Source organism: Mirounga leonina, unplaced genomic scaffold, assembly GCF_011800145.1.
Source record: "Mirounga leonina isolate KUSES-001 unplaced genomic scaffold, KU_Mleo_1.0 Mir_84, whole genome shotgun sequence".
Lineage (NCBI taxonomy): Eukaryota > Metazoa > Chordata > Mammalia > Carnivora > Phocidae > Mirounga > Mirounga leonina.
The window spans coordinates 2587301-2611625 of NW_023270827.1; the positions used below are offsets into that span (position 1 = coordinate 2587301).

At 38.3% G+C, this 24325-nt stretch overlaps 1 protein-coding gene across 1 annotated transcript in view; it reads right to left on the minus strand.

Annotated features, from left to right (window-relative positions):
* The window catches only part of LOC118002891 (neuronal PAS domain-containing protein 3), a gene marked incomplete at its 5' end in the record, with an annotated part of 725448 nt that overhangs the window by 560694 nt on the left and 140429 nt on the right, over positions 1–24325 (minus strand). The window contains one exon of the mRNA XM_034993502.1: positions 18953–19197. Within this exon, the coding sequence (XP_034849393.1) occupies positions 18953–19197 (245 nt within the window). The remainder of the gene's footprint in view (positions 1–18952; positions 19198–24325) is intronic.

Sequence of the window (24325 nt, forward strand, 5' to 3'; positions counted from 1 at the left end):
CAAAGCTGAAGAGATTAACCATTATTTCTGTCAACAAAAAGGCCACAAATTCCCACTCTTCATTCATACTGCAGCTTAATTAATGCATGCAGGTAAAAGGAGGCCAAACAAAGGACTAACAAAAAAGAATAAAAAGGCTTCTCTTTAATACATTTACAGAGCAATTAATGAAGTTTCGAGGTGTCCATCGCAGGAAAGGGGGTGAGGAGGCAGATGGATTCATTCATCAAATAGAATTACTCTAAACTTAAGAAATGTGGATAATCTTTACTTTCAAAAACATATCATGGGGCGCCTGGGTGGCTCAGTCGTTAAGCGGCTGCCTTCGGCTCAGGTCATGATCCCGGGGTCCTGGGATCGAGCCCCGCATCAGGCTCCCTGCTCCGCGGGAAGCCCGTTTCTCCCTCTCCCACTCCCCCTGCTTGTGTTCCCTCTCTCGCTGTGTCTCTCTCTGTCAAATAAATAATAAAATATTAAAAAAACAACAACAACATATGATCCATGCGTTGTTCTCATTTACTTATACATTGACTTGATGAGGTGAATTATTTTCTGTATGTTGTTTTACCTAGTTCATAGCTACCATTTTAAATTGCGTGTAATTTCCAAATTTTACTTCGTCATTAAAGATCACACTACAATACCTTACCTGTTCTGGTGTCAGAAAGCCTTATGAACAAAACCTCTTCCTCAAGCCAAACGTTTGCAGGGAGCACATTTCAACACGAGCAATCAAGAATATGGGAATCTGGTAATCCTGACACAAGCTCAAAATCTACCGCCACTTGCTATTTATGATTACAGATTTCGGGACTAATACTCAACCTGCTAATTTCCTAAACAGGCCAAGCAAAAATATGCAAGCTTTTTCTTTTTTCCTCCTTTATCGCAAAGAGATTCGACACGAAGCGTGGCTTCTGTGTGAAATGTATTCTGGTCTTGCCCACCAACTCTCTCAGATTCCAGTTCTAGTTTGTTAGAACTGAAGCAAACACAAGAGCTGGGCAAGAAATCAAAAACAGTGAGTGGGTTGATTCAGCTACACGAAACATGAAAACTGCCAAGGGGAGAGTCATGTAATAAAATACACCTAGAAGAAGCGTATCTCTGGTCATAAAGGCACCCATACTTTCTTGAAGGCTCAGATCTTTACACAATTTTAATCAACAATTAAATTCCTATTTTCAACCCCAAATCCATTAAGTCTGCTTCTTGCTTCCCCGTTTCTTGTCTGCAGACTGATTTAGAGGAGAGTGCCAGAAAGATTCCAGAGGACATCTTTAGACAATTTAGTTTCACTACCCATACTCACCTGAAGAACACACTTGTTTATGGAAGGTCTAATAAAAGTAATCACTGATATTTTAATAAGAATAGCCACCAGAAAAAAAAAATTGTCTGGAAAACTGCAGAAAAGTGCTGACAAACCCAAAATAGGTTTTTAGAACTTTCAAAAGCTCTTTTAACTCAAATATATGTGTTAGTGTTTTGTTGTCACTAAGACTTTTTTCCATTAGTGCGGTATCTAATACACATTTGAATTTATAACGTATTTGTATCTGGTGACAAATCCTTTTACACATTAAAAATGCACATTGCTAAGAAAAAGGTCTTCATTAAAGAGTCTGAATAGGAATACAACAAAGGAGGCAGACTAACATAATTGTTTTTCATTATATTTGGTAGCATGGAGTTAATATGCTTAGATGCAAATAACCACAACTCTTTAGCAAAATAGATTTCAAGTGAATAAATACCCTAAGTATGAAGACTGAATTTTCTTAAGGCACTTTAGGAAGAAAAAGTTCACCCCCAAGTCCTCTCTACAACTGCTAATAGCTATTATTCCTAATGGCACAAAATATCGAAGGGTTAAAATAGGCATAAATTAACTTTATTGTCAATCACTACATACAGAAGAATAATTAACTCAGTATGTTTATTTATCTACTTTTACTACTTGATTAAATGAATGATTGATGACAGGTTCCTTGTTTTCTTTTCTTCCTTTTTGTCAGTATAAATGATCAGTATGAAACTAAACGGTGACATTAAAATGAAATCATTAGCAACCTAAAATGTGGGGCGACCTAAATGCAAAAGCTTCGGTCTCCTTCACCACCGAGAAATCTAATCAGACCCCTTCACACCCCAAACAGACATATAATATAGTCAGACGTACTTCCTAATCCGGTGATTTCCCCCGATTTCCACTGTGTCTGCTATGTCTATAATTATGCTAAAGGCCATTCATTTCTCTTAAGATCATTTTAAATAAAGCTAATTCATAGTATTCTGGGTTCATTGTTGGTGAAATTTATGAACTGTTTTACTGTTTGGCATTTGTGGTCTTACTAAAAATAAAGGAAATATCAAGAAGTCCTTGAGGTAGACTCATTCAAAATTAAAATATCAAATAAATGATCAATGATCACTTAAGTAATTTGATTGGTCTAGGATTTGTCATAATTTGATAACATTTGAAAAGGTTATTAGTTCTAGTTCTCTGCAAATCAGGTGACTAACATTAGCAGCAGAGATTCATAGCATACAATCAATATGGATATAAGGTTGTACATGGGGATTGTAAGTGGCATACAAGGCAATGGGGAGTTTTCTCCCCCCTCCAAATCCACCATCCAGTATTACATGCCCTAGAAACCAAAGTGAAATATGAAAATCTCTGAGAAATCTGTGCTTAAAGATCTGATTTGGACTGGCTGCTCTTAGGACCGCTGCTTAATCATTATCTAAAATGTTACCACTGTTTCACAATTTTGCTCTGCAATTCTTTGAACAAGATCATGAAATGCAGTCCCTCCAAGGGACAGTTTAGATAGGGAGGGGAAAAAAAAAAAAAAAAGGAGAAGGGAAAAGAATCCTGGAAGTGGAAAGTAGCAAAGAGGTGACTGTAGAACAAAGTCTGAGAACTCAGATTACACTAACATATCAACTTTCCTTAATCAAACGAAGGCTGAGGTTTGCCACAGACATAATTCAAAAGAGAGCAATGAAGAAGAGGAGAAAGAGTTCAGCAAAAAGTTAATGAGAGCAGGGGATTATAAACCTGACACTGGGCAAGTTGTCCCACTATTTCATAGGATAATGTCACTGTGAAAAACCATGAGAAAAAATTTAGTGTGCTCTGAAATTATAACCTCCTAATACGGTTTCATCTTACAAATAGCTGCAGGTGAGGAAGTGTGTGAGTGTAATTTAGTCATTTGTTATATCAACAGAACATGCTTGGTAGTGGGGTGAATTCCTCCAGGACTCCCGATCTCACTCCCCGAGTCCACCTTGGTCAAGCAAACTCGACAGGAGTAAAGTCTAGTGAAAGGTCTGAATGTTTTCTGCATGCCGAGTTAATTTACCCACATGCTAACAAAAACAATGGTGCGGACATCAGTTGGACCACAATCAAATCAACTGTCTATCTGCCAGTCTCACTCCATCTATTTTGGGGGATTGGCTAGAAATGTGCTGGAATGCAATCATCACCTTGATAAGACAAGATGGTAGGGTTACTAAACGCATACCAATTGTTTCTATAGGAGTTTTACATGAATTATGACAGATACAGATCGACAGAATTTTATTTTTAGTCTTTCTTGTGTTTTGTACAGAGACTATTATTAATGGATTCAGGGCTCTTGAGCCACTTGCATAAATCACGGGCCAAACTAAATGAGTTTCATTGGGTACAACTGCTCAGTACACAAAGCACCTAAGTTCACTGAAAGAAACCATCTTCAAACATTCCTTTTTCTCACTTATGTATCTTTTAGCACCGAGAGAGTTGGAGTAATTAAAAATAACTCTACATGCAAAAGGAAAAAGGAGTTCATCTCATGAAGTTTTATAAATATGAAATGTGATCATGGATGTACAATATCTTTGCATGTTTTTCCACCCAACTCATACCAGAAAATGCCTTCATATACAATAATGACTGGCATGCTGTTCCTATGATTTTTGGGAAAGATAATGCCTAAGTGTGAAAAATGATCATATAGCTTTACACTTACACATCAAAAAGTATCGACCCTTTAAGTCACTGAAGTAAGAGCTGGCATGAGTAAAGCAGCAGGATAACTTTGTGCCTCCCAATACGTTCCTGAAATATATTGCCATTAGACACAAGTCAGTAACTCTAATTTATTTTTTATATTTCCCTTTCCTCACTTTGAGATATCTTAAAAATTGAAGACGTGAATGTAAAATATGTATTTGGGGGAATAATCATTTGCTTTATTGAAAGACCTCGGTTTTTAACATGAATTGCTGCCGAAATCCTACACCTAGAGAATTTCTCTAATATGTTAAAAAAAAAAAGGGGTTTTGTTAATATATAAAAGAACATTTTAGAAACAATTCGTCTGGCACTTGTCACTTCACAAAGTGCAGTTCCCCTCCACTGGGGGCCACCTAAGTAATCAATTGTAATTGTCACTGTAAATACTTATTAGATTCAGGAAACATTTGAAAAACTCTTGAGAAACAACTTGAAGTATGACGAAACAGCCCACCAGAACAATTGGAAGACTATATCTTCATTAGTAGCATAAAATAACCTATCTTAGTAATATTCCATCATCTTGGTTAATACTTCTACATTAGTATATATGTGTTAAAACTTGAGGGGACTGCATTCTAAGGGGAGCAAACTACTCCTGGTGTAGTAATGCATGCAACTCCGTTTAACTGAGCAGTTTTTACACCTATATGCGATAGGCAAAGATTGGATTTTTAAAAAAGAAAACACCAACAATAACAAAGATCCCAACTGTCTAAATTAGAGGAAGCCTTTGATCGAGTCAGTGAAACTTCTACGGCTGTCTTTGCTCTAGAATCACCTCTACTGACTGGGTCTGTATTAATTTTATGTCCTTTTAAATACATGAATTCATATTTTAAGAGAGTAGTCTAATCCCTTTATGTCAATATCAAGTAGATGGTTGAATAAAAAAAAAAAAAAAACCCAAGATGAGGATTCTATCAGATTTTATCCTCTACTGTTAGGAGAAGTTTGAAGGTTCTTTCCCAGGGAAGTGCAATTTATAAAAATTCTCTTCTTAACCCCATCGCCAGCATCAAAGCCAGCAGAATCCACTGCTGTAGAGTCTGGGTAACCAGAGTGCAGAGGACACGTCTGAGACTAAACCCAGTTTCACACCAGAAAAACTGCACAGCGTCTGTGATGTTAAAATACAGAGAAGTAACACACATTAATTTGGTGCTGGTTGCGTAAATGCTTCTGGCATTTCCTTCAGCACTTAAACTCATTTTCAGAGAATGGACTGCAGTAAAAGAATGCGGGCTCATTATGAGTTTATTTCCTCAAAATGCTGAAGGATAGCAAGTTTCTTCTGTGAGGGATCAGAAAAACCACATTTCTTTCCTTTGAGGGGAAAGAAAACACCCCAAAGCTTTTTGTTTTTGAGCAAGTATCACAGGTTTGGAAATGAAGGATTTCATCTTGTTGTCACACCCTGCCTTACCTCGTTTCAAGGCTGGCTGTGTTTTCTTTCCACAGAGTGGAATTTTAGAAGGAGCAGAAGCCAAATGCTTAAAATGAATGATCAACTTATGATTCGTATGAATCTATTCTTCCATGCTGCTCTGCTTAAAAATAGCATCATAAATGCACATCTGCAAAGACCGTGCAACCTCCCTTTCCTGAATTGTACAAATTATTAGAGTCGTTGACAAAAGATTTTTTTTGTTTAGGGGTTGGTCTGGGCACTCTCTTTGGCAGACTGCCACTTTTCTAGCAGTAGAAATATTGCTTGTAGAAAGCCACATTGTACTGAACAGCTGTTCTGCTAAAACATTGAGCTAGCAACCCAAGAAATGACTGACTTCCCATGTGAAGCAAAACTGTTCCTTCCCTTTGTGCTCATTTAAATGAAAGTACAAAACATTTTCTTCCACGCCGTCTAGTCTTCCCTCCCAATTATGGGCTTTGGTGGGAGGTATGTGAGCCGGGAGTCAAGAGAAGCAGTGGATTCTCCCATCATTGTCCCCATGGCATGCTTGAACTTCAGCCATTCTACCGTGAGGTTCCTGGGACAGCCGCTTCTCATCTGATCTGACCCTTTCTATATTCATGCCTCCGATGCTGGGCAGTTTTCTGCGACCTATATCCATTAGTATTGTGAGATTTAAAAACACACCTCAGGGGCGCCTCGGTGGCTCAGTCAGTTAAGCGTCTGCCTTCAGCTCAGGTCATGATCCCAGGGTCCTGGGATCGAGTCCCATATCGGGCTCCCTGCTCTGCGGGAAGCCTGCTTCTCCCTCTCCCACTGTCCCTGCTTGTGTTCCCTCTCTCTCTGTGTCTCTCTCTGTCAAATAAATAAACAAAATCTTAAAAAAAAAAAAAAGAATTAAAAAAAAATAAAAACACACCTCATTCCATCCTTTCCTCCATCTCTGTGAAATGCTAAGATACTAGGGAAAAGGTACTAGAAGATGACATTTGATTAAGCTCTTGGTTTGTAAGTGTGGTATGTGATTCATGCTCCTGGTTGTTTGAAATTATCATGAGATAATAGCAATACACACAAGTGTTCTGTGTCCTACATGCCATTTGGGTATTCTGTTTAAAATACTCTTCTGAAAAGAAAAACCTTCATAAGCTTACTTGACATCTCAGCGACCACAATTCTCATTAAATGTCACCATGTTTACGGCGGTAACTATATTTATGCATAACAGATTATCCAACATTTTGCTTAAACCTCTCTCAACATGAATAAGACCTCGCCTTATTATTTTGTGAGCATGTGTGTCACTCCTGCTAGATTATAAACTCCTAGAGGGTTCAGTTTCTTTCCTTCTTTGCATTCCACACACAGCCTAGTGAGTTGCAATGTAATAAGCACTCGAAGACTTAGATCAGAAACAGGTGAGTAAAATGAAAGAGAAATAGGACTCATTCCTGATCTCTAACGACAACAACAAAATGTTACCCTAAAACCTAATGATTTATATAGTAAGATTTATCCTATAAAACCAAAATTCTGAGGGAAGTATCAATTATATCCACTGTTTCAATGGATCAGCCTTTCATTTCAGATATAGCCTATTTTAAAAATGCTTTTGTCTTTTTATCTCAGTGAAATAGCCACATATTAAAAATTTATCTCATCAACCTTTAGATCTCATTACTTTAAGCATTAGCATAACATTAAGTTGCCTTAATATCCCCAAATCACCTGTGTATTTTAAGCAACACTCTCAATTTCCTCTGCTCTGTCATAGGATACAAGTGAAGACTTCTGACATGTTAGAATCTCAAACTGTATTTTTAAATAAACGTTGCGGGGTGACCATCTCTTCCTCCTGATTAATATCATTTCAGAAATACAATCTTACCAAGCAAAACAAAACAAAAACACAGGTTAGCTCTGACATGATAAAAATCCTAAAAAGGAATCCTAACATGCCTTTGTTAGTTTCTAAACTTAAGCCTCGCAATAAAATCTAGGCTCACTGCAGTATAAGACCAGCTGAATTCTCAAGTCCAACTACCCCATTTTCTAGGCAAACTGAGGCCAAAGAAATGTTGCTTGTTCACAGTCATGGAGATTTGAACTTGGAAGTGTCCAACTGCGTTGACCAAGAGCATACTATTAGGAAGCCTCTGAAGGCTGACTGAGATGATACAGATTATCAGTTTCTGTGGCATTCATGCATTTTGCTGGCTCCACTGACCTTGTTTACATTCACTGGACCTTTGTTATAGGCTGTCAGAATTCCCTACAAAAGTCCCTTTCATCTCTGTAAACTTTTCCAGAAGATGTTTGTATGGCAAACATGTAGTGTCTCACAACAGAAAGCTTCACTCTGATTGCCTGCTGGATGTAAATCCCACAATGGCACAGGCTGAACAACCTGACCCAGACTTTTCTGCAACTTTGGGAGTTCAGTGTCCACAGGAGAGACAATGAAGGGCACGTTCGGTCGGGTATCAACTAAGAAAACATCGCTGCACCGCTTTACAAGAGGTCCTGTGTATGCCCAGAGTGAGGCTTACCTGCATCTGCATCCTCATTTTCTGTCATAGCTAGCTAGAACATACTGCATTTTACACATTTCGTTATGCGATCTTCATGTCTCTTTTCAAAATAGAAAATGATAGCAATTTCGCTTTTATGCTAAAATTCTTGTAAAAACCTGGATACTATTCATCTATTTTTATTGAAGAAAGCCAATATTTTAAAGTATTTATATAAAACCCAAACTGTGTACACAGTCTGTTTTCATCATCGGTGCTGATATTCAACACAGCCTTATTTCCCAAACTGTAAAATTATAGATGAGTGATGTGCTTTAATTACAAAACACTACTGAAAAATATATTTTTAAGTCTCTGTAGAGCTTTGGGAAGTGAGGACGATAAACTCACGAATTTTAATTTCCTCCACTACTTGGTTCAGTGCTATTCACCCTTTGAGCACTCACCCAACACCCTGTGATTGACAGTATCAGGGACAATGGCCGAAGAGCACAACAGTATTTCCTAATGACTGTCCTTTAGTACTTCAGTAACCTCGCCAACTTTAGTAAGTGGTCGAAATGAGACGATTCTATATAGTCTAGTCATAGTTTTCCATTTTAGGAACATAAGGTTTTGGAGCTAGTTTCAATTCTACTTGCAAATAACTAATTCAGCTTTAATTCCAAACTTATTCATTCTAATATTCATAGTAATGTTGGATTTCTTATATCCAAATCCCAAATTTCTTATTTCTGATGATTTCCGTCATGATGGTTATAGCCATATCATGCCTTAAACCCCCATTTGAATCAGAAGGACACCTAATATATTATGTGGGGAAATCAATCAAAACAATTATTTAATTGAACTGGCCAGTTGTTGATTAGTCAAGTCAAAATGGTTGAACAACAGTCCTGAGTAGATAAAGCTTTGATCATGTTGCTCTTTAATAAGATCCTTCATCTATAGAAGACTCTGAATAGCCCTAGTTTGGATCATTTGCTATATCTCAATTTAAATTGAGAAGCCAGGCAAAAATAATAAGCCAGACTAAGCCAATGACTTAGGACTGTACGCTTAGTTTTTCAGCGATACACACAATGCAGAGAACAGTACACATCATGAAAACCTAGCAAATTATTCACCACCACACCCCTGGCTGGCATACAATTTAGTTATCCTGGCTATCACAGTAAGTAAGTAGATTACATGAACACACATTAGCTCTGAAGATAAAAACATAAATTTTTCAGGAGGCATGTTATCCACCATTTATTATCATCAATGCACTTTTAAAACAAATGCAAGGCTCAACCCTTTACTACTAGTAATATGCTGCTTACCACGTGGGTTCTAAAAAAGTCCCTAATTCTCTTCCAGTTCTGAAGCTCTTCACAGGGCTTGGCAAACTACAGCGTGCAGGTCAAATCCAGATTGCTATCTGTCTCTATACAACCCATAAACTAAGAATTAAAAAAAAAAAAATTTAAACAGTTAAAAAAAACTCTTTAAGATTTCACGGTATGTCATAATTAGAGTTCAGCATTCACAAATAAAGTTTTATTGACACACAGGCATACTCAGCTGCACACGGATGGTCTGGGGCTGCTCTCGCATTCTAACAGTAGAGCTCAGGAGCAGAGACTCCATGGCCCACAAAAGCATAAGTACTTACTATCTGCTCCTTTCCAGAACACGTTTCCCAACCCCCGTCCTAGAATCTGTTAACTAGTTTTTGTCTTGGCTTTCTAACTTCCCCTTCTGGGTGATCATTGGGCAGAGTGTGAAGACAGACAATATAACACTAGTTCTAATTTTCAGTGAAGAAAGGAGGGAGAATAACCAGGGTGTACAACTGGGCTCGTGTGACCCCTTATTGATGGAAAGAGGTCGTTTATAAACTTTTTGAGAAAACTGTGTAAACAGCTTAATCAATGTTCTTTCTTCCATATCCCGATTGACATTGCAGTTGTCAGTTAATCACATTTCTTAAGGAATAAGACCAGGAACGGAGCCCTAGAAAAGGGTAAGCCTATGAGCACTCAACAGCAACCAGGTGAAAAAGCAGGAACCTGGGACAGAACACATTTCCATTTGGGTAGAGGTCTGTTTTTCTTATGTTTCTGTCATTAGAGTACATTATAGTGCTTAAAAAAAAAAAAAGAACCTTTTTATTTTGGAATAATTTTAGATTCACAGAATAGTTGCAAAGTTAGGACAGAGAGCTCCAATACACCGTTCCCATGCAGTCTCCCCTAATTTTAGCATTTAATGCCTTAAGGGATTTTTTTTCATTGAATTAGGACTCCTTTGTCTTTGAATAGCCTCAAAATGTTTTGTGAATTTGAATACAGTAACATTTGATCTGAAAAGGGCTGGTCTCTACACATGAGCCATGTATGGGCACACATATCCATGTACAATACAAGTGGGGAAAGGCTTGCGGTGACCTATGCTGAACTGAGAAAGGAAACGCTCTTTATTATGAAGGGTGCTGAATTGAAATTCCAGAGGTCTGAATCCTAGTTCCAAGTCTGTTACTGGCTTTGTTTATATCACTAAAGTTCTTTCTCTATCAGTTTTCTCACCATAATCACAGGGGGACTGAAACAGATGATCTGTACAATCTTTTTTTTTTTTTTTTTTAAGATTTTATTTATTTATTTGACAGAGAGACAGCGAGAGCAGGAACACAAGCGGGGGGAGTGGAAGAGGGAGAAGCAGGCTTCCTGCCGAGCAGGGAGCCCGATGTGGGACTCGATCCCAGGACCCTGGGATCATGACCTGAGCCAAAGGCAGATGCTTAACGACTGAGCCACCCAGGCACCCGATCTGTACAATCTTTAAGCCCCCAATTCTTTCAGCCTTCTTCTGCCTAGCGCCCAGGCGCTGACATTTGCTGACATATTATGGACCCAGAAAGGATGTGAAAAGCTGCAGTCAATCAGTATTCAAAGCCACATTAGTTTTCCAGGTGGAGGTCACCACATGTTTATTAAGGCACAGCCAAGAGTTATGCACAGTATCGAGAAAGCTGTTTCTGAAAATTAAAGCCACAGTACAATTTCAATCATATAAAGCAGTCAGAGGTGACTCCTTCTTTGCTATATCCATGAAATATTGTTATCTGCAGAGCACTGAAACTATATATTGCTTTGCAAGAGGTGATAGGGTGAACAAAAACACGTTAAAGAAGTCCAGCCCTAAAGAACAGGGCACATAAACTTCAGAGTCTTAAATAAGTGAGTACAATGTGGTAGAAGGCAATGCCATGACTAAAATATTACGTTATCAAGAACTGGTAGACTTCTTAAAATAAGTTGAATGTGACATGGAATGTAAGTACATCCCCTAAGATCTTGCCAAGAGTAAAAAGCAAATCAAAAATATGTAAAGTTTTAGATTCATATTTTGTCTATATCATATATTTGGCACTTGGCTTATTTACTTTAAAATTTCACTGTATGCTGTGTTATTTTCTTTTTATTTATAATGATTGCGTGCATGCAAATCTTGGTAATCAGCAGATAAAATCTGTTAAAGAAGTAACTACATCATGTATTTTTGAACCCAAAGCACCAAGGAGATACGATACCTTCCTGTAAAGGGGAATTAAGTAAAAGAGAAGGAAAACAGAAATATTAGCAGAATATATTTTGGAATAATTTTAGATTCACAGAATAGTTGCAAAGTTAGGGGAACAGCAGAATTAGGAGAAGTTAGAGCACGTGGCTTTTAAAATTACTAATCAACACCTTTAAAAAAACCCCAAGGGTCTCAGGAGAAGCTAGTTTGAGACAAAATTTGCTAAATCCTTTCTAAAAAATTGGGGTTTGGGATCAGAGAGTCAGTAATCACTCAGACCAGAACCACTCCCAAAATGAAAATTCATAGGAGAAACTGAGGACCAGAGAGAGAGGCCTTTCTAACCTAGGTCATATTGCTTATTTAATTTTATCAAAAGCTCTCATTTTCCTTCTTTTCTCCCTCCCTCCTTCCCTTCCACTTTTATTTCTCAATAAATGGTAAATATCTCCAAGGCCAGGACTATGCCTTATACTTTCTCCATATGCCCCCACAACAGCCAGCAGAGGACTCAGAGAACTAAGAGAAAATACTCAGCTATTGGTCAAATAAACTTGAATTTATACACCCAAGACATGGGTTTCTTAAGACTATTGTTTATAACTGTCAACTCCTTAGCCTGTACATTACATGAGAGAAAAAGGCTGGCAGCAGAAGGCAGCTCATCGTGGGGCGGGAGGTATCACCCCTCCTAGCTCCTACTCGATACACTGTTTATTTTCCCTCTGCTTTCACACTATTCCTATTATTCTATTTTTCTTCCACCCTTCTTTTTTTAACTCTTTTCTTTCTTCATCCTAGCCTATGACTTAGACTCACCCACAGTTCTCATCTCATCTCACTAATAGCTATCCCAAGATACAATGTGGTACTATGTAATTTAATTTAAAATAAGCATGGCTAAATACTTACTTTCCTGGGCCCTGTACATGGAGATATAGACATGCACAAGATGTCCCAGACTGTTCCAAGTAGCTCACAGTCTAAAGACAGAGATATGTATGATAAGAAATGAATTATGAATTGATACCAAAACCAAAAAAAAAGACTCTAACAGTAACCTATAGGAACAAAGGATTAATGTTCTGGGGAAGGAGAGAAAATTTACCTAAGAAAGTGACATGTGAGCTGGGTTTTTAAAGATGAACAAGGATCCAGCAAAACCAAAAGAAGGGGCATTCTGGTTAGTTGGTGGGATGTACAAAGGTACAAACATATGGTTTGAGGTATTCAGTATTGCTAGGGACAAAGAAGATGACAGCAGACAGAGGGACAGACTGATGAATCCCGACACAGAATGCAAAAGTACTTGTGCACTCTTTTGTCCACATTTCCAAAAGTCTCCACAAAAAATTCTGGGAGAAGTCTTCTGTCTTTTGCTCATGCCTCTTACACCTTTGCCTTCACCATGAAAAGAGCCTCTCCCAAATCTCTGCTGTCCCCTGACAGGGGGGGACCTGAGCTGAACCCTGAGGAAGGAGGCAAGCCCAGACAGAGCTGTGGCAAGAAGTAAACCACCCAGCTCAGCTCAGCCTCAATCTGCCCACCCCCAGAAAGATACGGAGCAACCCGAGGAGCCAAAGCCTTGCAGCGCGCTGCTGAGATGGGCTGATGCCTTGCTGCCCTGGCCCTGGCTGATGAGCACATGAGGGAATGCACGTGTTCTCAGTCATCACGCTCCCAACCTGGCTTCCCCTGAGTCAGTGTTTGGAGCTGAGGGTCGCTCTGGATGCGCAACAGGCGCACTGAAGGTAATGGTGACCAGTCCAACTCTCTGACAGGGGCACGTGACAGGAAACCAGCAGTGCCCTTCCAGCCTTCGTGCCGAATGTGGGCCGGACCCCTCTGTAGAGAGCGAAGCTTCTCCTGATAAAATAAAGACCTGCACAGAATTACAGTCTCAGAGAAGTACCCTGCCACCATCAAGTCCACATTTGTCAGAAAGCCCTTCACGCCCAGGCTCAGAGATGACAATCCTAGGGAAGCATGGCGATATAAACAAGGCTTGTCCTGTCATGACGTCAATATAATAAAGTAAAAGGCCAGTTCTTCAAGGAACTTCCTTCAGAAGTCATAACTTAACTAGAGAGATCTATAAGGATAACCACATGTAATTAAAAAGGCTTCCTGGAAGCATACCTAAGAAAAGGCAATTATATCCCATCATATTTCCATATACTAGCAAAACCTGGCACTTGCTACCAAAATAAACAGGAGAGAACATTGGCAGCTCAGCTTTTGGAGCTTGGTGCCACCCCTGACTTTGAAGATTTTATGTATGTATGTATGTATTTGAGAGAGAGAGAGAGAGAGAGAGAGAGAGAGAGGAGAGAGCAAGAGTGGGGGGAGGAGCAGAGGGAGAGGGAGAAGCAGACTCCATACTGAGCACAGAGCCTGATTCAGGGGCTTGATCCCATGATCCTGTGATCACAACCTGAGCCAAAGCCAAGATTCAGACACTGAACCAACTGAGCCACCCAGGCTCCCCATGGTGCCACCCCTGACTTTTTTTTTTAAGTTTTTTTTTTTTTTTTTTTATTCATTTGAGACAGAGATAGAGAGAGAGAGAGAGCAGAGAGCATGAGCAGGGGGAGAGGCAGAGGGAGAGGGAGAAGCAGACTCTCTGCTGAGCCAGGAGCCCGACGTGGGGCTCAATCCCAGGACCCTGGGATCATGACCTGAGCCAAAGGCAGATGCTTAACGACTGAACCACCCAGGCACCTCCCATCCCTGACTTTAGATGGAGGTAAGTGAAACTGGAGACTACAGCAGGGAGTTGGGCCCCCAGTATACTGAAGGTGGTGGAGGCAAGAATAGGAACCAAATAAGAATTAAGTAGCTGTCTTTTATCCTGCTCTCCTACCCCTATGGGAAAGCTTTTGTTCAGAACTTAAGGGTTCAATCTGGGTACTACCATTTGCCTGCATAAAAAGAAAGACCACCACAGGCTGGTGTACATGCTGTGCACCGATTCTAAGAAATTACATTTCATGTGGGGTTTTGTTTGTTTGTTTGTTTTAAATAATGAGGAGTGGGACACTTGTCCCCAGGTATGAATGTTGGTTGGTAGAAGTAAATGTGTGTCAACACACAGTAAAATGCCCGAACAGGAACTGGAAGACCTCTGAGCTGCTTAGACCAAGAAGAAAAATCACGTAGACAGTCTTGGATTCTCTCCCTTCTATGGTAACAGAACCATTTTTATAAAATGCTATCTAAGTTTGGGGAACAACCAGTATAGTAGTAAATCAGTGTTACTCTGAAAGATGTCCTATACTCAGTCACTACACATGACTGTTTTAAACAGATCCCTGAAACATGATTGCTAAAGTAACAATCTGGTCTTTGGCTACAGACAGATCATGCATTCCTCAAATAAAGACCTGCAGGTCTCTCCTCTCAGAAATATCTACCACTTTCGGGGCACCTGGGTGGCTCAGTCAGTTAAGCATCTGCCTTCGGCTCAGTTCATGATCCCAGAGTCCCCGGATTGTGCCCCACGTCGGGCTTCCTGCTCAATGGAGAGCCTTAGTTCTCCCTCTCCCTCTGCCTACTTGTGCTATCGTTCTGTCAAATAAATAAATAAAATCTCTTAAAAAAATAACTGCTCTTATTTAAAAAAAAAAGAAATATCTACCACTTCCTTCACAATAGGAGCCTTACAGAGTGAAGGAAAATTCTATGAAAATAGTAAAGTTCTTCCCTCATGTGTTCAGTCAATTTTAATCACCAGTCGTCTTGCAATATTTTTCAACAGTTTCCTTCGAAAGGCTAAAAATGTCTTATATTTTACATATCTTAGCATTGTTGCCTGTCACACACATACACAAATCACTGTTTAAAAGCTGAGATGCTTAAATTGAAACAAAACTTATGCTTACAGTGGTAAATATTCCTGGATTAACAGAGTTGTAGCAGATCTACACCAAAAATTGACTGAAGTCTGTGATATTAAAAAGACAGAAAATTTATCTAGTTTTAGCAAATGTCAAATCAGCAGCTATTGCTTTTAAGATTAATAAAAGATATAATGGTTTCTAGATAGCCTCTAAATAGAGATTACTATGAATGGAGAAGTGATTTACCAACAGTCACCACAATGAGATTTCTTTAAAGGTTACAATCATCAGTTATTTAGCTGAAACACTGCTGAGAATGCCTGGTCATTTCTTGAATAATGCATAATGTTCATTGTAGATTTGATCTGTATCACAACAATACAGATATTTCTAAAATAATGGAAAAAACTATCTGTTACCTTCCAATTGTTTAACATATCATTTCCATGAAATAATTGACTCAGGACACATTACACACTGTCACCTGAGTGTTCTTTCTGCAAGCATAACTTGTAATAATCTATAAACAATGGGCATCACAAAACAAACTCATCAACCTTTATAGACTTTTAAGAAAAGATGTGATGAATACAGGGCAGAGTGAAGGACCTTTCTGAAGCAGTAAATTAAAATGATTAAGTTTCTATATAGTTGTGTGGGACAAATTTAAATTCAAGCTTTGAAATTTAATTATTAATATGAACAACTCATCACATTAAAAAAATTGCCTACAACATGTAAGTACTTTTCATATAAATTTCCAAATGCCTTTAGGTTTATTCAAGAGACTGCTTGGAGAAGCACAAAGTATAATGTCTATCGTTTTATTGTTGGATTATGAACTGCACTTCACATGATGCTGCAGGCTATTTATATAAGCTTGTTTATCCACATGAACTTCTTCAAGGGCACAACATAGAAGACCTTAATAAATTAAAATGAATTTCTTTTGATGTTGTTTCATGAATGTTTGATCAGAATGAGTAACAGGTTTGCATTAAAGAATGGGAGGAGAGCAATAAAATATACATCTATTGTACAGGAGAACCAGCTTACAGAAAGTGCCCACTGCATTCCTAGCAACTTTAGAGAGCCATGGTCAATGGGAGAGAGTCACTATGCTTACACCTTCACTATCACCCGTTTATAGGAGTGGGAGTACACGTGTATCAAATTGGATGCTCTGCCATCATCTGCATGGAATTTTCAAAATAATCACATCGGTTATCTCCTTCCAGCCTCCTAAATACCCATCTCAACCCTCCCATTTCTCTCACTGACGTCACCATGTCCTTCCATAGACCGAAATGCTCAGGACAGCAGAGATCGTATTTTATCTTTTGTGTCCATCTTTATCATAAATATAGAGTTTAACTGATTTACCACAAAGTAAAAATGATTTATCAGTCCTAGTCAAAAGCTGAGAGGATCCTGACCTGGAATGTTCGATAAAGGATGCAAACCAAATATCATTTCTAGAAACAATATGGTGTGCTAGAGCACTAGACAGAAAGGCAAGACAATGGATTCTCGTTTTAAATCTAATACTTCACTTTAAACTGTTTCTAGATCATTTCCCTTGTCTGTAAATGAGGACATGGGTCTACATGAGCCAGAGTTTTACATCTCTAAAAAGTCAGGATTCTAAAAGCAGGGTTATCACCTCACAGAAGAAGGGACAAACCACAGAACCATTTTCTACTTTGGTAACCACCACTATCAAGACAGCCTATCAACTGCTCACCCCTTTAAATTAAAAAATGGAAATAAAAGGTAACTGTGCTAAACAGGTTAAGCCAAGTCCAGTCCCTCAATCAATGCATCTCAAAGTGAGACCCAAGGATCTATTTTGAACATTCCGTGACTTCTGATCTGTTACACCTACCCTTATCATTTTGTATGATTTGAAATAAATATGATCACAGTCTACTGAATAAACTCTTATGGATACAACATACTTACTAAGATTATATTCACATCGTTAGCTCGGGAAAATCTGCTACAACTTTAGCATCTGGAACATAGATTGGTACATTACCAACTTGACATCTCTATTTTCAAGGGCAGAAGGGTTGTAAAAGGGCAGCATGAGTGTGCGTTGGTTTATTCGTACTTTGCTACCTTATACCGACATCCTGCCCTGAAGAACTAACTCTGCTTTATGTTCTTCTCAACTTCTCAGGCTCATTCTTCTGCTCCAGAGCAAGAATCTGTGAACTATGGCTTGTGGGCCAAGTCTGGTGGCAGTCGCCTGTTTTGTGAAGTATGGTTTTATGGGAACACAACCGCACCCTGTTGTTACATATTGTCTATGGCTGATTTCATGCTACAAAAAAGCCTCCAACAGTTCCTAGATAGTCCATTACAGAAAATGTTTGCCCTGCTCTAGAGGGAAACAACCTGTTACAATTTAAATTCTAATTTTCCTTCTCTCATAAGCCTAAGGAACACAGTTTGTAAGTACCCACATAGAGATATGAATAGATTCACACATGCATATATATGTGATTACACCTCTTAGCCCTCAATTGTAAATAGTCACTGCTTTTGATCCCTCATTTTAATTTGAATCCTCTAAGAGTTTACAGCTCCCCACCAGAATCCATTTCTCCAATAGCCAGGAGTACCGGGACTTCAAAGGTAGTTGTCAAGGTGTAATCACTTCACTAAAGAACCTAATTCCTTCCCCCAGAGTTGCCTAGAATTTTGCCAAATGTCCAGCTTTATGCCCACCAAGGATCTAGATACAAGGTCAGAGCACAAGAAACTAGCAGATCCCTTAAAGTCTAATGCCCTGAATAACACACCATTAAAGATAGAAAATCAGTGGCCAATGTTACATATACATCAATAAACATATGCATGCATATTTATATGCTAAACATGCTATAAATTACTAGAAGTTTCACTAAACAGAAGAAAATACCTCTCTTATGTATCAGAGTGAAGAAGACCTAAAAACCTTTAATTAATGTTTTAAGAATGCACCAAGGATTTGGAGGGCAAATATATGTTTATATTTAAACAGTTTTTAGGCAATAGGTATAGAGACTTGAAAAATTAATAAGTGAATTGTTTGTCAGTAAAATCATTACTCAAAATGCCTGCTATAGTTGGACTCTGCTCCCTTCCTCTCTTTGGTTACTAAAGACAGAAAATATTAGTTCCATCCTTTAAAAAATATCCTTATACTCCACCCATCAACAATAATTTGCATGTATTAGCATAACACAAATTAAACCCAAGAAGCACTTTAATGTAAGTCATCTCATTCTCATTTTTCTGAAACCTTATGTAAAGCTATAGAATATTTAGGCTGACAGACTTTTGGAAAATAAAAAAATAAATAGAAGAGGTTTATTTCACCTTCACATGGTGTCTTTCTCATGCAGAGTTCAGATTTCCACATTTGTATCCCTTTAAAGGATTTGATATGCAGGAAAAGAAGAAAGGATGATGGTAAACATTTCATCTTAGAGACACCTACAGACCACCATATTCCAGAAGAAACGGGCTTAAAACTTACCTTTTACTGATGTGTTAGGTGGAGGGCCTTCCATTCGCAAGTTCCACGGAGGGTCCCCTTGGTTAGCAAAGTCCCTCATTTTCAGATAGCTAATTGTAAGTCGAATGATGGATGCCTTGTCAAGCTGGCTAGTGATGGCTGCAGGAAGAGGCAACAACTTGGCCAATTCATAGAACTCAAAATTTTCTTTTCCCCGGCGGGAGCGAGCAGCATCTCGGGATTTCTCCTTTCTCAGTGCTTGTAAACTGTAATCAAAGGATTGAAAAAGTGTTCTTTAGAACTTGTGCTTCTACATCAGATAGAAATTGTTTTGTTTTTTTTCCTTTTCTCCCCCGCAAAAATCTACCAAAATCTTCTTCCAAATTTAGGACCACAGTAAAATGAATTCTAGACAATGTCCACTAAAACCACATATTCTACCCCTGGACTTACATGCCACAAACTTATGTGCAGTGAAAAAAATAGTTTGCTTATTAGGTTTTTTCCTCTATTTGGCCATGCATTGAGATATATTCTTTGTTGCTAAGACCTAAGATTTACAGGTGAAGCTTGATGTTATCACTAGAAGCAATTGAGAAGATGAGGCTAGTATCTATTCTTAGGCTAATGATTTTGTTCATTTCATTGTTATCACTACGGGATCTTAAGCCATCAAAAGCACCCATTTTTAAAAATGTACTTCAGTTATCATCTTGGGGAACAAAGGGTAAATAAACATCAACATTTTATTTGTTGATTCTGTGAACTGTGTTTATGTCTTCCAAACCTCAATAAGGAGCACGACCTTAAGTCAGATAAAGAAAACATCCCATTGAAAATGAAGATTTCAATGTAACTTTATAAATGTGCTGGTAATTGGTTGATAAAACTTTAATTCTTTATTAATGAATATACATTAGTAGATGGATAGGTTCTCCAAGATACTGGAGAATAAAATACATTGCCCAGAAAAGTCCAACTTTAATATAAATTTAATGTTAAAAGATAAAGCCTTGTATGGGTTATTAAAACTTATCAACATTATAGACATATTACTTCACAGAAGATTCAATAGGTGGGATCCAGCATTTTCCTTTAACTATTCATGTGCATTTCTGTTTGAAGTTTGCTCACATTGCTGAGGGCAGAATCTAGCACAACTGAAGTTGTGTTTGAGCATCTGACAGAATTCCATCTATTCTGAATTGCTCTGTTTTATGTCTGACAAGAAATAAAACCCACATCAGACCCTGATGATAAGTAATTGGGCAATATTTACAGTATCAAGGTGCTATTAAAATCATTTATAAGTATCTATTTTATGGAGTTCTGAAGGCATTTTAAAAATCTGTGAATCTAGCTTTCTGGCTTCCCACTATAAAATAACAAGAAAGAGAGAAACAAGCAAGGAAGCAAGACCTGAGTAATAGATCAAAATGAGTTCAGCAATGTAGCTCCAATCTCTATTAGTAGAATATGGACAATAATACTTCATATGACATTATAGCACACATGATGTTTTTCATGGCAGAAACATTGTATTCACTGCAGATACTTAGAATATCTTATTGAGTATCTACATAATTTAAGTAATGCCATCACACTCTGGTCAAATACTTGCTAAGCCAATATCCCAACCGGTTTCACTCTATTAGGAAAATATTCTACATTAGCTAAGTAACCTATTTCTCAGAACTAGAACAAGTTAATGTTATCATTTTCAGATTCATGGCAGTCTCAGATGACAAACCTTAGTCGCTTGATGTCTCGAGTGTTAACCTCAGGCAAAAACATCGCTAATTTAAAGGAAAAGGCATGTTAATGCCACTTATTTCCCCAAATCATGGCTGACCTTCATGCAGTTTTATAAACAGTCAATTCTGGCTTGTTGAAAATTATGTAAATAAAGTGAGAGATGCCTTAAAATCTGACAAAGTTTAAGTATAACCAGGCTCTAGGTTAATATCTTAGGATAAAAGAACCATTCGTATCCCTCCCTTTATATAGTAAAGGCAATCTATCTAACATCATTTAGGTCAGCTGTGCCGAAAGAACTATGTCCTTTGACATGTTTTCTCTACCACTTGTCGAGGGCAGTGGTTCAAGTTCAGTGCTTTGCTCTCTTTGTGTTCTTGTAATCAAATAGTACTCCAGAAGGTAGGCTAAACTTAGAATTTTTGTTGTTGCTGCTGTTCAGTGAGTGAGTATGATGGAGCTCTAGAGCAGAGGTTATACACTCAAGGGCTCCCCGGGTTAAGGCAGGGAATGTCAATGAGTGAAGAGGCCTGATGGCCACGGAGGGGACCTGGGGGACAACAACTCAGGCAAAGGGACAGCATGCACAGTTTCAGCAGAGGGCTGTTCTAGAGGAAGGCACACGTGCTGTGGCCAGATTTTCAGTGTTGCTCTTTCTAGAGAAAACCTGAATTTTTATATGGCATTTCCAATTTTATGTTTTAATTTTATGTTAACTAATTAAAGTTTTAAAAAATAATGCAAGCCTAATAAAACATGTCACTTGGTCAATAAATGAGCAGGGATGCATTTTACAATCAGGTAAGAATTTGGGAGGACAATTTTGAAGGTAGTTTTACATGGATGTTATATGTAACTTCCCCTTTATACATGTTGCTCAAAGAATCTCAAATGGGTTCATCTGTTATCTAATTAACATTACCAATATTCATACTAGGAATTTCTCTGTTCAACTGAAGCAAGTAGAAGATTAGGCCACTATTCTGAAATTGATATTAATGCATAGGCTTATCAATAATTTAAGGGAAAAAAAAAACTAATTCTATGGGGAAGGAGGTAAGCAAAACCCAAGATCACACAGAGCAATTCAATAGGCTCCAAAGGCTAGGTAGAGGAGAAATGGCTTCCTATTTCCACTCCAGAAAGGCAAATACATGGACACTAATGCCTCTCTGTGCCTTGCCTAACAACACTCTTGCCTAACCTAACTCTGACATTTGACTTATCTAAAATACCACTGAGCATGGGGCGCCTGGGTGGCTCAGTGGGTTAAGCCTCTGCCTTTGGCTCTGGTCATGATCTCAGTCCTGGGATCGAGCCCCACGTGGGGCTCCCTGTTCAACGGGGAGCCTGATTCTCTGTCTGCCCCTCACCCCATTCTTGTGCTTGCACTCTCTCTCTCAAATAAAATCCTTAAAAAATTAAAAAATAAAATACCACTGGGCAGAACTTACTTCATGCGTTCCTGACCCACCTTCTTGTTGTTTTTCTCCATACCACCCTGACTCCCATATCACAGCATTATACAGACACCACAGTTGAGAAGACTTTCAGAGTAACAGCACTATGTCTATAATAAGTAGTAACTTGTTTTGAGGGCAACGGTAATAAAATACAGTCAAAGGATTATAAAGGTTATACAGATGCTGATGGAAGAGATTAAGCTAAAGACCTTAAAACAATGACGCAGATTGTGGATTAATCTTATACCTGCTTTTGTGAAATAGAGCCCAGTTGTAAGTAATTCTCAAACTGAATTGAGGACTACATTAAAACTTAAAATAAACTGTGTATTTGGACACTGTCTTAAACCAAAAATTACCACTCTACTTCTAGAATGGAATGGTTGCACATGAATAAAATGTAAAGTGCTGGGGTGCCTGAGTGGCTCAGTTGGTTAAGTGTCTGACTCTTGGTTTTGGCTCAGATCATGATCTCATCAGGCTTTTGAGATGGAACCCTGGGTCCCCCACTCCTGCCCAGCAGGGAATCTTAAGATTCTCTTTCCCCCTCTGCACTTTCCTTCATTTGCATGCACACACTCTTTCTCTCAAATAAATATATTTTTTAAAAATGTTGTGGTGCTGATCTCTGCCACATAAAAAATGATTAAACCTCAGATCAACAATAAGTTACTCCCTGGGTCCAAACTTCCCACTGCTCTGATGTTCTTCCACCTGGTCTTTGGATAACTGGAAAAAAGAGACCCTTCCTTAATCCTCAGCAAATCAAAATTTTAAATCTCCCTGATGACAGTATTATCATCCTCACCAATTATTACCACCAACAACAAAACAACAAAATCAACAATTTCAAAAGACACAAACACACACGAATTTTTAATTTATTTATAAATAAATCTAGAAGTCATATGCAAAATTGTATATTTTGGGGAAGATAGTAAATGATTTTCAGAATCTCCAAAGGGCTGCTTCACAACCAAAAGGGTAATGATCTAATATTAAGAATTTCCTTTCATAAAACTTAAAGTTGTTTCCCCCACTCTTTCTGTCATTGATGTTGCCATAATTAACTCTCCTTAACAACCATCCCTGGTTGAAATAATATTAATGTATGTTCCTGCTTAACACTTGGCAACGAATTTTTACATGTTCCTGAAGTTATACTTTTAAGCATAGATAATAAGCAATCAAAAAAATACTAGTAATGAAGATTTAGGGGACAGTGCTTATCGAAAGTAATTCTTTTTTTTTTTTAAATTGAAATGATTTCAACTTTTTTTTTTTAAGATTTTTATTCATTTATTTGTCAGAAAGAGAGAGAACACAAGCAGGGGTAGCGACAGGCAGAGAAGCAGGCTCCCTGCTGAGCAAGGAGCCCGATGCAGAGCTCAATCCCAGGACCCTGGGATCATGACCTGTGCCAAGGGCAGATGCTTAACCAACTGAGCCACCCAGGCATCCCTGAATGTAATTCTTTTAATCCTCTCATATATTTGAAGTTTCTTGGCAAGTTATGTGTTTTGTGGAAAGAGTCCTGATGAAGGAATTACAAGACCCACTTGGTCATTCATAGGCACGACACAGGCATAACAAATTTCAGCCTCAATTTTATCATCCTACAACGTGAGGATGGCAAACCACTCTCTTGGGACCACTGCAATGGCTCATATGATAATTTCCACGGTAGTATATGGTAAATATGAAACAGTGAACTTCAAAAACAATTCTAGATTTTAAAAATTAAGATAGTTTGTAAACTCTAAGTGTGGTAGAGTCCACTTTAGAGTTTTACAACAAAGAAAATTTTTAAGAAGTTGGAAAGACTTGGGAATGTTGAAAATATAGTCAACCCATCCTTAAACTTTCTTGGAAGCCACAGGGGTTAGTAGTGTGGGTTCTGCAGCCAGATTGTGGGTATTCATACTGTCATACAGTTACTATCTTGGCAACCTTCTCTAGGTCTCCCAACCTCTTTAGGCCTTGATTTCCTCATCTGGAAAATGGACATGATTATAGTGCCTACTTCATAATATTCTTGAGACTAATTGAACTAATACATGTAAAGTGAAAATGCCTGTCATATGGAAAACAGTATCTAAGTAATAACTATTATTGTAATAATCATAAAACTTATTTTGGGGGGCGCCTGGGTGGCTCAGTCGTTATGCATCTGCCT